This window comes from Phoxinus phoxinus, assembly GCF_949152265.1.
Source record: "Phoxinus phoxinus genome assembly, chromosome: 11".
Lineage (NCBI taxonomy): Eukaryota > Metazoa > Chordata > Actinopteri > Cypriniformes > Leuciscidae > Phoxinus > Phoxinus phoxinus.
In genome coordinates this window covers 8464045-8479939 of record NC_136886.1, presented here as the reverse complement: position 1 = coordinate 8479939, position 15895 = coordinate 8464045, and the positions used below count along the sequence as shown (strand labels likewise).

The following is a 15895-nucleotide window of genomic DNA, read 5'->3' as shown; positions in this document are numbered from 1 at the left end:
AATATAGACTGTTATTATATATATATATATATATATATAAAAATTGGGAAGTGTGCGGCTTGTTTTTGTTTTCAAAACTTTAAAAAAAAATCTATAAATAATATGTATAAAAACAATCTGACAATAATACAGTGTATAGAATATATACATACATATATATATATATTTTTTTAAATAATATGAAAATATATACATACATCAACATACCATTTAATTGTCTGATTTAAAAAAATATAGGTTTAATATAAAATATAATATTGTTTAATATTCTGTTTTAACAATATTAACAAGATCAAAATATATAATAATAAAATTGGTTATTTGACTATCTGCATATTACATTTTAATTCTACTTCCTTAAAATTCAATCCAATTACATGTTTGTATTTTGTATGCCTGTATTCCAATTTTAAGAGATTTCATTTTTGAAAATGTTAAAAATGCATTCTCAATTCAGTTCTGAATGATGCACAACCTTGGTGTTATCTTGGAACAGGGAGGTTGCAAAAAGTATTTAATAAAAGGGGGCAGATAATTGTTCCCACCGTATTTTGGAGAAAAACATTTATTTCAATTATTTTACTTCAATGAAAGGTTAGATTTTTGCACAAAATAATTAACAAAATATCAAAAGGATTAAAAATGCAGATTTATTTTTTTACAGCCATCTTTGATCATATTTACCAAGGGGGCAAATAATTCTGACCAGCACTGTATCTTCATCACCATACATGCTTTCTGTCACTCCTCTGAGTTTGTTCCTTGCTCCAGTGGGTTCCAGGTTTTGCTACACGTTGCATAATGCAAGCACCTGTGCTTACTCAGACTGTTCTGCCTGTGACCGACCCGAAGACATCACATCACCGGCTCCATGCTTAAGGGCCAGAGGAAAGCAACAAGAAGAAAAGGCCCTTGCTAATTGCATCCTTATCTTATGATTTGTAAAAAAGCATGATTCTGTCAGAATGAACTGAGATGAGTTTGCCCTCCCATCAAAGAACAGCACTTACTCATGTTGTAGCTTTTCTTGTCTGTCTATATGTCTAGTCTTCTTTCTTTTTGTGGTTTTGAGATGATGTTGGTATGCCTTTGAGTGAGGGTGCTCTAAATGTGATTAAAAAAGACTGCCATGAGACAGGGCATTAATATTTAAAATTTAAGAGCAGCATCAGCTGAGCAGGATTCCTGGCAATCGCTGCTTGCTTAAACATGCAAGAGATTATATATGCATCAACTTAATCACTCATAAGGAATTGTGCCATAGAGGCTTGGATGCACACATTCTTATTAAGAATGTGAATATCAAAGAAAATAGCTAATTATATATATATATATATATATATATATGTATGAATAAGATGTCTAGGATCTCTGGCAGAAAATTAGGCCTACGGCATTAAAGATACAGCACAGTTTGTTTTCATTGGTATAAATATATATTTATATGCATATCTTTAAATTCTCAATAGTTTTTCCAAGGCAGCATTGAGATTAATTGGGAGCAAATCAAAAAGCCCAATGACCTCATATGTGTCTCCTCTTTCAGAAACTTTTAGAAGAGATTTCAATGTCTCAAACAGTGCTTTGATATCCAAGATACCAAAGTACGCAAATAAACATCAGATCTCAGAAACAATCTCAAATATGTCTCACTTTCTTGACCAAATTATCTGAGCTACGCTGAGCTAGACACCCTCTGTCAATCAGCCTCTGACAGACCATAAACAGGATGTACTGTAAATCCTTTTTAAAGTCTTGTACATTTATTATCAATGTCATTATTGCATTCAAGATCAAGAGACAACAGCCACAACTGTATTCAATAGTTTTGACAACACTTTAAATAATGCATAACATTTTTTTTTGTCTAGTCTTATTTAACAAGTCTGACTTCTGTGTATATATCATCATCATTGACTAAATTATCTGACCAAATTATTGACATATTCTTCCTTAGACAAATGATCTGAGCTGTACTTTTGCCATGAATTGCTGGAAAACAGAAGGATGTTCATCAAGCGTAGCGTCAGTTCTGGCAGGTCACGTTAGTCTTAGCTCGCATCAGCTGACTCTCAGCTGATCCACGTCTACCTATAGGAATACGACGCCTATCACTGTATACATATATAAGCTCATTCAGTATTATCAGCAGCTATTGCGTTTCTCAGGAGCAAATTGCCCTTCTCCATCCCCAGCTCCTCTCGTCAGTCAGGATTTGGCATTCTGATTCCCCTTGAATCAGAATAAATTCTTGAATTATGTTGTACTTTAAAATCTTGAATTAATGATATCTGCAATAGATTCATGTTGGTTCTGTTCTGTTTACCCCAAGGGGGGTTATTGCTGCTCTTATCCATGCTAGGATGCGCAGGGAGTTCTCGCCCAGAACAGAACCATACCGCCAATCCAAACTATATACCAATTGTCAATCGTATTTGACGATAGTGGTCCTGGCAGAACTGTAAACTTAGCCTGGATCAGAAATGTACGACAACATCCTTGTTGTACAGTTATTTTAGTGTGCTTCACGCAGGTTGACTTCCTTTTGCAGAAAGCAGACAAAAAAACAAAAAAACAAAAAAAAAACACCAAAATATGTTTTGCGCTTGCATAAGTGCAGGCTGGCATTATTTTCTTTAAATCTTTATCTCTTAAGATCTTCATCTTCACTTCCTCATCAAAAGATGTTGCTGAAAACCACAACTTCTCTTTCTGCCTCGCTGAGTGCAAGACAAGTCTCTGTGTGCTTTTTAAAGAGGCCCCCGAATGGCAGTCTGCGTGTATCGGAACGCAATCAGTCCGGGATTGACGGTGTTCTTGCTTTAAGTTGCACCGAGTATACTGTACATTCGGTGAGATCAGATATAGGTCAGTATGATGCCCTGTTTGGGCCACAATTGTGTCATATTTCTCGGGAAGCACATGAGAGATGCGATCTATCAGATGGCTGTCTAGGTTGTGTGGCTGTGGAAGGATGTTTGTATTGTGAATGGGGAAATTCCTGTGGGTGCAGTCGCTGCTGCAATGAGCGATGGCTGACATACAAAAAAAAAAAAAAAAAAAACTACATAAACAACACATATGTGTACAAAACACATCTAAACCAATCCTCGCTACATAAAACAGAATGTAATGCATATGATATAAAATATATGATATACTTTATTAGGACTCTCTAGACTAAGACTCTTGATTAAAACAAATCTAATTGCAGTTCAGATCAATGCATTTTGTCATGAGGTCATGTTTTTTTTTTTTTTACTTAATTATATATACATACACATATGTATATATAATTAACTGTGCTTAATGAACATGGTAAATGGATCATTTTTCATATAATTTCGTTTGATATTTTCCCTAAACCAGCATCTTGATACATGCACAATTTTCTTTCCTCCACTGCTTTTCCTGGAATCACATCCCAACTACATCATAAGGATGTCCACAGACATGTTTTTTTTTTCCCTCTCGATCTTGTCGACCACAGACCACAGAGAAATGAATTGCTCATTGGAGATGGCGCTTGTGCCATAATGGAAATCTTTTGCATAAATGCTGACAGGGGTGGTCTGTTCCTTTAATTTTGGTGAATTATATGCATAAACCATTTAAAGAGTGGACCTAAATTCTTTAGTACAAGGATGAAAGACGTTTGAGGTGGCTTTATTCGAATCTAAAGGCTCTATTCTATCTAGAGAACTCCCATTTAGGGACACATCTCTTTTATATAAGGTAATAGCACTGGGGATTTGACTTCCTAATGGAGATGTTTAAATGAAGCTTATGGTCTACTTCCCCCCAAATCTGACTAGTTCGAGAAGATAAATTCCCCTGTCAAGGTCGAGATGATCAAACAGATTACAATTATTTTATCCCTAGTCTTTATTAATGAGCACTGTCTTTCACAGTTATGTCGACTAATCAGGATAGATGATATGTCAGCCTCCAGGTTTGTTATTTTTCACGTATTTAAGGAGTCGTAGGAGTTTATAAATTGAAAGATAATAAAACCCTACAGCTTGTCAGGGGAAAAACTGGGCTTTTGGAGGTTTAAAAAGGTTACGTTTTATGTATTGTGTGCATAACACAAGCAAAGAGACTGATGTGTTGTAAAAAAAAGCTGTCAATTATCACATAACTGAATCCTTGTTCTTAGGGAAAAAAACAAAGAACCTGTAATGATCAAAGCTGATAAAAAAAAAAAGAGCAAAATATCATCTACAGTATAAGCTTTGACATTTAGACTACAATATTAACTCTGTTCTGAGAAGCCTTATGATATTATATAATATTTACAAAATAATATTCCCTAAGATAAATCAGATTTTAGAATTCAATCACAGCAGTATTTCTCAAGCTAAAAAATTGTATACATGTAAATAGTGATAAACAGCAGCGTTAAACTAAACATTTTTCTTTCAATTAGAAGATGCAAAATGTGACTACTTGTTGGAAAGTTTTAAGTTAGATTATTCTACTGGTATGTTACTGAAAAATGCAGTTAAGCAACTGTTCCTCCACGCATCACAGTGACAGTAAAACTACGAAGTAAATGTTAAAAAAACGTTTTTTTTGGTTACAATGTCAAGTGCACATCCCTGACTCGGTCAAGCGCTCTGGCGTTCAGCCTCTCTATCTCCTCTTCCTTCTTTCTCTCTCCATTTCCTTGCATTTGTCAGAGTAGTAACCCCTGTTGTCTCAGCCGAGTGAATCAGATTGAGCCCCTGGCACAGAATGAAGGCAAAGTCAACAGGAATTAAGTTTCAGTGCAACTGTTTACTCAACTGTGGCCTGCAGTTATTGAAATCTTATCCATGGTTTTGTGTGACGACTGCGGTAATGAATTCAGCATGCCTGTGATTTTCGAACCGACAACATCACGCTAAGTCAGAGAAGCACACGACAGACTGAAGCAATTCAGAGGACAGGGGAAGGCGAAAGTGAGAGCCAATCACAGATGCTTCAGATTATTGATTGATGGCGATATACTCTAGTTACAGATTGATCTCTAAAAGACTGAAGGGGAAATCTAAATGTCAAATGAGTCTTATTCCTATTCGTTATCCAAAATAATAATTCCAATTTGCAACCATCATCTTACTAATTTAAACACAATGCAAAATCAATGTCCTATGTATGAAATAAGACCCAAACAAATCAGTTTTGGGTTGTTCTCTTCTCTCAAACCAGACGTCACGCAGACCTGTCCTGTTTGGCATTAAAACCAAGCAAGGCATCGCTCTCCCCAGTTCAACGACAGCCATGTTACTCCGGCAGACAGTTACTTCAGAAGCTCCCCATCCCCACCAAACAACCCTTGACAACATCTCCCATCATGCCGTGGGGTGCAGATAACATACGACTGGCTGATCTTTTCAATGCTGGCCGGCTCAACACGCTGCCGTGTGACAGACAGAAAGAGCTTGTCTGTTTATTTTAGTCTGAGTGAGGATGCTTTGGGCGCTCTAGGTATATAATAAAAACGGCTGCAACACTCCACGCTCCGGTGCTTTGAATGGAAGCTCTCCAGAGTTTCCACCTGAGTGTTAGGGGTGTTTACAAAGCGACAGGTGAAATCTGTGGCACCTGGACGGACTCGGCACATACACAACTGTCTGTAAATTCCATTGCACCTATGCATTTGTCTGTTGATAAATATTTCACCTGAATGCAGATGCCGAGTTGCCGGGATAAACACATTGGCAACCAAAAACACAATCACAGAAAGAGCACTTAGTGCGTTTAAAAATTCAAACCGCTCTCAATATACATAAATAATCATAATAATGTGTTTATGTACTCTGGTTGGAGGGGGTGCGACGATTAAATATTTACAAGCACTTAAAGAGGGGAGAGAAGGATGCTGTTGACATGCGTTAATAACAGACAGGTGCAAGAATGAAAGAAAGAAAAGGTAGGACCGTAGGTAGGAATGAACAAACAAATTAATAAGGATGGAAGGAATGAAGAAAGAAATGGAAAGGAAGAAATAAAAGGAGGAAGGGAGGAACAAAGTTACGAACAAATAATCAAAAGATTGAAGGAATGGTTAAAAAATTTAAAAGAAACTAACTAACGAATGAACAATGGATGAAAGAAATGAATAAAGGGAAAGTAGGAAAAAAGACAGAAGGAATGAATAAAGGAAGAAAAATTAATTAAATTAAAAAGAAAGTGTGAACGAATGAACAGATGATTAAAGTAAGGAGGAAAAAAGTAAAGACCTGCTGTTGCTGGAAGTTGACGAGGTCAGATGCTGTGATGTCAGAGGAGGGTGTGGCACTCTTGGACTGAACTTCTCTGTGTCTCTCCACACAAGCTGCGGCGCCGTTCTGATTGGCTGTTCCGTTTGTCGCCTCTGTCCCCGACTCTTGCATCATGACTTAAAAACCTGTAGCAGAGATGCAAAAAGAGTGTTAAAACAAACAAAAAAAAAACATTTGAAAACAATTCCACGCAAACGTCAATTTCCTTTGTCCTGCTCAATTTCACCTTTCCCATCTTTCCCTTAAAAGAAGCTAACAATCATATTCTGTTTGTTTTCCATCCTTCTGCTGGGCCTGAAAGAATGAAGAAACAGCAAAAAAAAGCAAAACAGAATGGGAACCCAAACCTCGGTCACGTCTCAGCAGAGAGGCCCAAGAAAACACACTCGCTCACAAACAAAACTTGTTCAAGTGAAATGGATATATTTACTCGCATTGCTCCCAGAAGAACCACAGCCCGATGGCTTTTTAATGGGAAACAGGGCAGGGGAGTCGGTCGGATTACAAATCTCAAAAATCAAAACTTCTCAGCAAACGTTCGCATCCAGGGTGTTGAGTTAACGCCGCGGTCCTGGGCCCGCACACAAATAAACAAACCTGAAAATATTCCCATGTACTTCCAAAGTATTTCCAATAATACATTATACTTTAATGATGCCTATTCAGGCTCACAAAAAGACTTTTTGTTCTTCCAACGCTCCCCATAAGCGTACTGATGGACTGATCTGTCCATGTCGTCCGTAGATAGACACTTAGATTTATATCTTTTGCATTCATCGCGGCCCTCGTTGGCAAGGAGTGCCTTGTAGCCCTGTTTCAGACCATCTTAATGAAGCTGACCAAGTCGGGCAGAAGTAAATTAACTTGGCTTATTAATTATTGATATGAGGCAGAATGAATGCCCTTAAAGCAGTGGGTGCTAATCACATAGGCAGGTGAAAATTGAAAAGAATTCAGATTTATAATGCTGACCCTCTCAGACAGTAATAAGGCACTTGATAATTGTTCAGCCAGGTTTGCAGGGGAGAGGCGGTTACAGACGCAGGAGAACACATTGGGGATTGACCCATCTGGACCACCGAAGGACTGGCGGCTCTTCTATTCTAGTTTTTTGATGTGAACAAGACTGGGACGAATTGGACCACATCAACTTCTAGACATCATATATTATTTATGTAAATGTATATACGTACACACATACTGAACTACTTCGATCTCAGGGAGCTCTGTCCATTTCTTAACCCCTTAAACCACATATTTTAGTTTTACTCTAAAACACCCTGAATACACTATGTAAATAAATGACATGTGTAAAATAAACTGCTCTATGCTCAAAATCATCCTTTCAATTAGAGATAAACGGACCAAGTACCTGGGTACTCCCACAAACAAGCTGTGGCTTGTTTAGCAAGCATCTCCCCCCTTTCTGTCTCCTTTACGTTTTACGGTCTCATTTGTTCTTTCTCCTTTTTTTCATTGTGTTCCATAAAAGAGGGTGATAATGGCTATTATGCATGCACTGTCATTCCGTACAAAATTTTCATAATTATAAAGGAAGGGCGTAAATTTGCGAATGCGTGGCATCTCTAAAAGTAATCATGAGAATGCGCCGGGGGGCTATTTTAATGTATGCGAAACTAGTGACCCACAATAAAGACGTGAAGCTGCAACGAATGCAAAGTAATGCACACGCGCCCAATCCCACGTCTGAAGAGGGCCAGCTAAAATTAACACCCAATTAATTTCGGAATTGACAAACAAATGAAACCCATAAATCTAGTTTCTCATTAAATTTCACCATGGAATAATTCAAAAGCAGCAATATCACGATAAAAAAAAAAAGGATGAAAGAAAATGCCTGTTATCCATCACAAATATCAAATAGATGGAGGGGAAAAAAATAATCTAGTGGAAGGGCATTAATAATGTCAACGGCTTTATGAATTAAGCTATTGTTTTAGTGTCTCGTCATTATGATTCCAGCTTTGAGTTTCGACCCATTTTTGATAACAAAAGTGCAATTCTTTGCTTGTGATTTTCCGTCTTGAATTTGGTAAACATAAACATGAATAACAGACAAGCAAGAGTCGACAAGAAACAGATGTGTTTGTTTACAGTGTTTATGGTGGCTTTAAATAAAAAGAAAACAAAGACTTAAGGCAAAAACTTCTAAATAATGGAAATTCCCTGAGATTAAGCCCCTGCCACCAGGCACCTACCAAACAAACCTCCATCATCAGATGTCTGCGCCTTTTCCCCACAGAACGCTTGCTTGCTAAACACAACAAGTGTTTGGAACAAACAACAGATACTACAACAAGGTCAGAATTTGCGCATGTTGACGTTTTGTTCGGTTCATCTGATATTGCGAGCACACACACCAAATCATGTGCGCACCACACCTGGCCTACAGTACATAAAAGCATGAGCAGATACAGGAAAAAAAAAATCAAGAGCTTTCTCCCTTATTTATTATTTCCCAGGATTTGACTGAGTGTGTTTATGGCGAGAGTTTGTTTGTGTGTGGCGTGCACCAGGCCGGAAAGCAGACTCCATCGACGTTAAAAAGATGCTGTCGTTCCGGTAAGTTATGAAAGCCCACCTGCTCTTACAAGTCTGTGCTCTCACACCACCCCTGTTTACACAAGTGCTCAACAAAAGCACAACATTCTTACGCTTCAGATAAGTAGTCACAATAAGGTCGACAAAACCCCATGATCACACTGTTGTTTAGGTTCAACGTTGTTGCTTGTCTAGACAACACAATAATCTGTTCGACTGAAAAGGTGTGAGAGCATCTTGAGGTTTATCTTTTCTCAAGGATTCGTGATGAGTAATGCAGACAGTTGTATTTTGGCTATGGGTAGTATTAACAAAATGATGACCTAATATTACAGTACACAGTGTGTGACATTTTTATATAACACTAAACGTTTATATGGCAATATAGTTGTGCATGAAATTCAACCCCACAATTATTTATATATTTCAAAACCATGCAGTATTGTTTGGAACTTGGACACAAACCAAAAGGTAAAATTATTCGGTTACACTTTATTTTAAAGTGTCATTGTTACAGTGTAATTATATTTTTAAGTACTGAGTATTAATTATTAACAACATGTACTTACTATAGGGTTAGGGTAGGATTAGGGTTTGGTTGAGGGTTAGTTGCATGTTTATGCATAATTTACTGTTATTACTATGGTAAGTACATGTAACATATGTAACAAGGAGGACACTGTAAAATAAAGTGTTACCAATTATTCATACATGCATGTAGACATTAACTGATATAAAGATTCTGGCTTATATTGATAAGCTGATAATTATTTTCATTTTATGGTAAATAATCAATAAATGGACAATATAAAAATTCTACATTATTTGGTCAAAACAAACAAAATATACATTATATATATATATATATATATATATATATATATATATATATATTTATTTATATATATATATATATATATTTATATATACACACACAGTACTTGACAAACTTTTTTGCTTATCAGCCAATGTGGATAGTGGTTTTCCAAAGGTACTAGCCACTCAGCATTTTCACTGGCAACAATTTTGTAATTGATAACATGGGGGGAAAAAACTGCCATATTGATATTTTTAATATTATCTCATAATTTGGCAGCCGGTATATTAGGCTTCTGTCACTTTAAGGCCTGACGCACAGACCCATTATACTGTTTTATATACAGTAGCCAATATACTTGGCTTTAAGTGCACGCACTTTGGGTGTGAGCACAAAATCTGCGGGAATGAGTAAAATTATGTGCAATCTCACGCTGAAATTCAAACCCTGCAACACCAACAATATTCATCCGGACCAAATGAAACGAGTGCGTGAGGAAGAGCTGGCATTGTGTATCCTGTGGAAGAGTTTCAGATATTTCAGTGTAGATATGTATCGAAAAATCTATATTTTTGACAACACTACATTGTACTTAGTTTATAATTTCAGATGCTTTTTTAAAAAAGACTACAATTGAAAAATTTATATTGAAAAATTTATATTATATAAAATTATATATGATATACACACACACAAACAAACACATTAAATAAATCCCAGGAGTACATTGAAAAATATTTTTTTTTAAAGTAAAGTTTACTTATGAGTGCGATCAAGCCTCCTCAAAAGTCTGTCTATCACTATCTATGCTAGATATCAAGCATTGTGTTACCTTCAGTTTGGGTCTTCCGTCTCAAGGCGCAACTTTACATCATTCACACGTGTTGGCACAATCAGGGCTAGCAACTCGCCCTCGCGGAAAAGAATTGCTCGTCACCCTCTCAAAGAGGAAATGACAGCAGCAATGACATTCTGCCAAAAGTAGATCTCACAGCGAGACCAAACAGCCCCTCTAATCTCAGCGGGCCTCTCCAGGCCAGAAACATATCTCGACACTACTGTGGCGGCAATCTGAGAGCAAAACCCCACCACGCTTGGACAGACGGGTTTCGTCTTTTCTTTTGTGCTTTCTTCAGTTTGCTTCCAGACCTTGTAAGGCTAATGCCGGTCCTGCAGCTCCTACAAACAAAGCGCGCTATTTGTTTAATAACTGATTGCTGCCATGACTACGGTAAACAAGGGGGAGAACAGGGCCTTTTCTTTCTGTTTATGAACAAACACATCTTCTCGCAAAGAGCAATTTAACATTAACCAGGTGGAATGATCAACAGATCCCATAGGTTACACAGAGGGCGAGCCGAAATGTAAACATTCTTTAGAGAAAGAGAGAGAATGGAAGGCGGCGGGCAAGCATGTATGGATAGCAAGGTCAATGCAAATGCAGCCCGTCTTAAATAAACAAACTCAAGACAAACAAACAGTCGTTCTCCTGACATTTAAAGAAGCATTAGGACGGGTGGGCTACAGCTGCAAACGGCCAACGTGGATGTGAGATAGGGGTGGGAATGTGTCACTCAACAGGACCTCTCATTCCTCTTATACGTCCGGCTTCGGTCTGCGGAACAAACAGACACGCTGCATCATCCTTATTGCCTCTACGAAAACAGCACCAAGGAACTTGTAAAACCAGTTAAACATTACCAGTCAATTACTTAGTAACTAGTGCTCGGAACATATCAATTATGGCTGTGGGTTCTTGTCTATACTCTATTTACAATGACAATGCGTCGAGTTTGATTGTACTGTTAACATTCACAATGGTATTGACTAAGTCAGTACAAAACAAGTATTTGATAGGTGGTGAAGGCATAAACAACTATTCTCTTAAAGGGATAGTTCAACTAAAAATTACTTACCCTCAAGTCAATCCAAATGCATGGCTTCAGAAGAATTGGAATATACCAGTGAAGTCATATGGAAAATTTGTATGGTGCTTTTGTCCTTTTGGGGAATTTGACCGCACAAATCTCTTTCCTTGAAAACGGAAGCTTGGATATGCTTCATTATACTGGAAGAGGTGCATAATCAAAACTTTTATTCAGCAAGGATGCATTAAACTGAAACTCAGGCTAAACTGAGAGTAAAGACTTTTACATTGATACAAAAAACATTTACATTCATGCATTTGGCAGACGCTTTTATCCGATTTACATCTTTTGAACTTTCTATTCATCAAATAATCCTGGAAAAAATATGGTTTAAATGTTATGAAATGTTAATATGAGAACCAAATCTGCATATTATAATGATTTCTGAAGGATCATGTTCAGTGATGTTGATGTTCATCATGAAAGTTCAGCTTTGCCATCACAGGAATAAACTATTATTGTAGCAGAGTTTGAGTAATATGACGTAAGCCATAAAAAATGTTTTATGAGCGTAACTGAATGATATGCCTGATGAAGGTCGTGAGACCGAAACGTTGCTAAAAAATAAATTGATACTCATTTGCAAGTATTGATAGTTTGTGTGATAGTTTTTTATGAGTGTAACTGAAAAAAGCACAAGTCAAAACACTGTCAGGGCCCAGAAAACACCTCAGACCCCAAAGGGTTAAATATTAAAAGAGAAGAGTTAGTTTTTCCATCACCAAGATGGAGAGTATGTGTTCTTCTGAGTGGCAAGTCCTGAAGTATTGAAGTATTGAAAAAGTCCTTTTCAGTTTCAGAAACAGTTGCTTTTTCAACTCGCTGTCTTCTCAGTCCAACCGCTCTCACATTCATTTCATTTACCTCTCCAAATCGATTTATCCCTACTCTGAAGAGCTACAGAAACGAGTGATACAGGGGTCTAAACATATATTTATTACACATTGGGAGAAACGTAATAAGATCCTTGCGCGTGAAATCCAGATTGAAACATATCACCAGACCATCACCGCAAGCCGGTGCCGGTGCTCCTTAATGCTGCGCACAATGATTCAAACAAATATGAACCCATTATCACACTACAAGCTTGAGAAATGAACAAGAAATGAACAATCAGGATGCCGTCAACCGGAAGACAACTCCAGCGGAGAGGCTAAATAGATGTATAATTTCAAGAGGTACACAAAACAGTTTGTCTCCTCAATGAATTTACGACAAAGTCTGCGCTGCTTTTAAGGCCCTGCTGTGCCAAGACTATGATGGAACGCACAAAAGTAAGGCAGGCCACGGTATTTTTAGCGAAACAGCCAATAGAGACCAAAGTAAATAAGAAAAAGTCTAATGAGTTTTAATGCAGCCGCTACCAGGATAGAAAGGCCAATTTTGGGATGTGGAACTACAGTCATGAGCGGTTTACGACAAACTCCTGAGCGACTCTCCTTCAAGCGACATTGAAGGATTGGTTCACAGACAGCTTGGGATGATTAGCACGGCAGCGAAGAGTCAGTAACCGTGAGCCGGGTCTCAACCGTGAGGCATCGAGCCGTGGGGAAGGAGGCCTTCACTCAAAAGGCCCCACAGCACAACGGACAAATTACAACTGTCAAACACCCGCACGCACTCGGCAAAGAAAACAAGGCATTCAATCTCCCGCATCCTCTAAGGACTGGCCAAAGTGCATATTGTTTTAATATTATTTAAAAGTGTGTCATATATTTTTAATCATTGTTACTTGAAATTCGTGCAACGAGCACTCCCGTGGGTGGAGCGAACGCGGACTTTTGCGCAGAGGAAATGTGTCAACCGCGTATTTGTGGGACGGGGAGTTTAGCCTCCGCGAACTTTGTCTAATTAATATTTCCAGTCTAAACCATGAGAGGGCCTGTATTATTAGAAACATTATCTTGGGGGTAAATTACCCAGTTGCACTGCCATAGTGTCAATTGGCATTAATGGAAAAAGGCAACAACATAACTACAGTCAAGCAGAGGAACCTGAATACTCACTTTGCAGGCCCAGTAGCATGTGAACTATCAAAGCTTGCTAAAAAAAAATAAGCAAATATAAAATCATAATTTAAATACTAGAAAAAGTTTATTGAAATTATATCAAATGTATTAATAAGTAAATTAAATGAAAACTTTTGACTAAACAAACATGAATTCGCTTTTTTGTCATTTCCATCACATTTCGAACAATGTATCGTGTTTGGCAGCATTCTGTAATGGATATGAATCAATACTATGAATTGAAAAAAGACACAAATAATTAATATTTGCATCATTTGTCAAAACTACACAATTAAGTGGAAGGTATCTAAAAAGGCATCTGAAAAGCAGCAAAAATAAAATAAGGCATTCATAAAAGTTTATAAGATAGTTTACTTTTACCTTATTGTAAAAAAAAACCGCACTAAAACAAGGGAGAAAGAAAGCAATAAGTTCATTCAAGATTAGCAAGTTCTACGCAGAACTGGTCAACTGTTGCAGTTTGTTAAGTTTTTACATGAGAAATTATTATCAAACGATCTAATAACAACCATAATTACCCTCTGATTTGTCAATACATGACAAGAAAATGTTAACACAATCACTCTATAAACACTTTTTCCTGAATCTTACTGTGGTGATTACAGAACACACAATAGACATAAATCATGCTGATCGACTAGTCGTTTGGCTTTATCGGGTATAAACATGCTGTATAATCTCAGCAATTGTCAGAGCTTGCATGCACAAAACCTAATTTCTGCACGAAAACATTTGACGTCACAGCTTGCGTCTTGTGATCAAAATCAAAAACCATAGGGGAACCCCGAAAGACTACTTTGCAGCATTCAGGAATCACATGACCTCTCTATAGTTTTATACAACTAAGATTCTTCACCACAGACATCAAACCACAACATTGTTTGGTATACTTTCCATCCTGCATACTTGGCCAATATCGAGAAAGGGATATTGCACACCGGTGCCGAAATTAAAGACTTGTGCTCAAAAGTGAAACATCTTTCTGAATATTTAATAGAAAATGAGTGGACATGGCATCCGTTCTGCCATATTGGTGTCATGCACCTCTTCCTATAGAGGTTTGTGTATTAAGATAAAACACATTAATACAGTATACTGAAAGGGTTAAAAAGAAAGGGTTGAGTCCCCTGTCTTCCATTAAGCAGTTAAACCAAAGGTAAAGGGCATGCTGGGGGTAAACGGCAAAAGACCTCGCGTGAAACCGATGAGCGCTTTAATGGAATCGGCTTTTTAACAACTCTTTTTTTGCGTTAAATACAGTCCGTGTCAGGGAGATGCGTCCCACCCATAAAGCAAGCGCAATGACAACGTACAGTGGGCACTAACGCAAGGACATAGTTCATCATGCCATTTTCTGCAATTCCCAGCTGATTAGGGTCATTATGTTGGAACCCTGATTTATGCTGTCATTTCCTCTCACCCTATCCTGCATCAATGAATCTTAATGAATTGGTAAATAAGGGTGAGGATTACACTCTGCGACACCGAAACATTCCTCACCCTCCACGCCACCAGATTTATGGAGCCAATTAGGGACTAACGGAGAAAATTGGCTGGCAGGAAAATAATATTCTTTATGGTACAAAATGGAAAAGCATTCGCGCTGAAGGGCAATTGTATTGTCAGCATTAAGTCCATAAAATATCCCCTCCACCCAGTGAAAGAGAGAGAGAGAGAGAGAGAGAGAGAGAGAGAGAGAGAGAGAGAGAGAGAGAGAGAGAGAGAGAGAGAGAGAGAGAGAGAGAGAGAGAGAGAGAGAGAGAGAGAGAGAGAGAGAGAGAGAGAGGAGAGAGAGAGGAGAGAGAGGGAGTTTTCTTAAATTACAATCTTTCTTAAATTACAAAAAGGAAGTGCATTCAGAATGATAAGCATTTTACTTATCACTTTATTTTATTTATTTATTTTGTTCACAAGGCTATACATCAACTAACCATGAGACTCAAACCATTAAAACAAATAAAAATACATTTTACATTTTATGGTTTAATATGTTTACATTATATTTAATAAATAAATAATATATCTTATATATACAGAAAAATATATACATAAATAACAGAAAAAAATCAATTATGAGAATTAAGACAGTGACATTGTAGGATTTACTGCGAGTGCATTAAGGAGCTGTCAACATAAACGTGATAGGGTAAAAAGGGATTTAATAAACATGTGCACCTTGCTCATCCCATGACCATGAATCATGCACCGGCACACAAATCGCCCTTTAAACCAATCAGTCTTCTCCATGATCAAAACAACGGCGCCTGCCGCAAAACGGCTAACCTTCAG

General features: G+C 37.5%; 1 protein-coding gene across 9 annotated transcripts in view; it reads right to left on the bottom strand.

Moving 5' to 3' along the window:
- foxp1b (forkhead box P1b) overlaps nucleotides 1–15895 on the bottom strand; it is a 137449-nt gene that overhangs the window by 93598 nt on the left and 27956 nt on the right. For 8 of the 9 annotated variants that reach the window (XM_079628872.1, XM_079628873.1, XM_079628874.1 and 5 more), the window contains one exon: nucleotides 6228–6394. In XM_079628872.1, coding sequence (XP_079484998.1) covers nucleotides 6228–6383 — 156 coding nt within the window. In that variant the 5' untranslated portion in view covers nucleotides 6384–6394. Of the gene's footprint in view, nucleotides 1–6227; nucleotides 6395–10480; nucleotides 10593–15895 lie in introns of those variants that run through there. The other variant, XM_079628878.1, reaches the window with a different exon arrangement.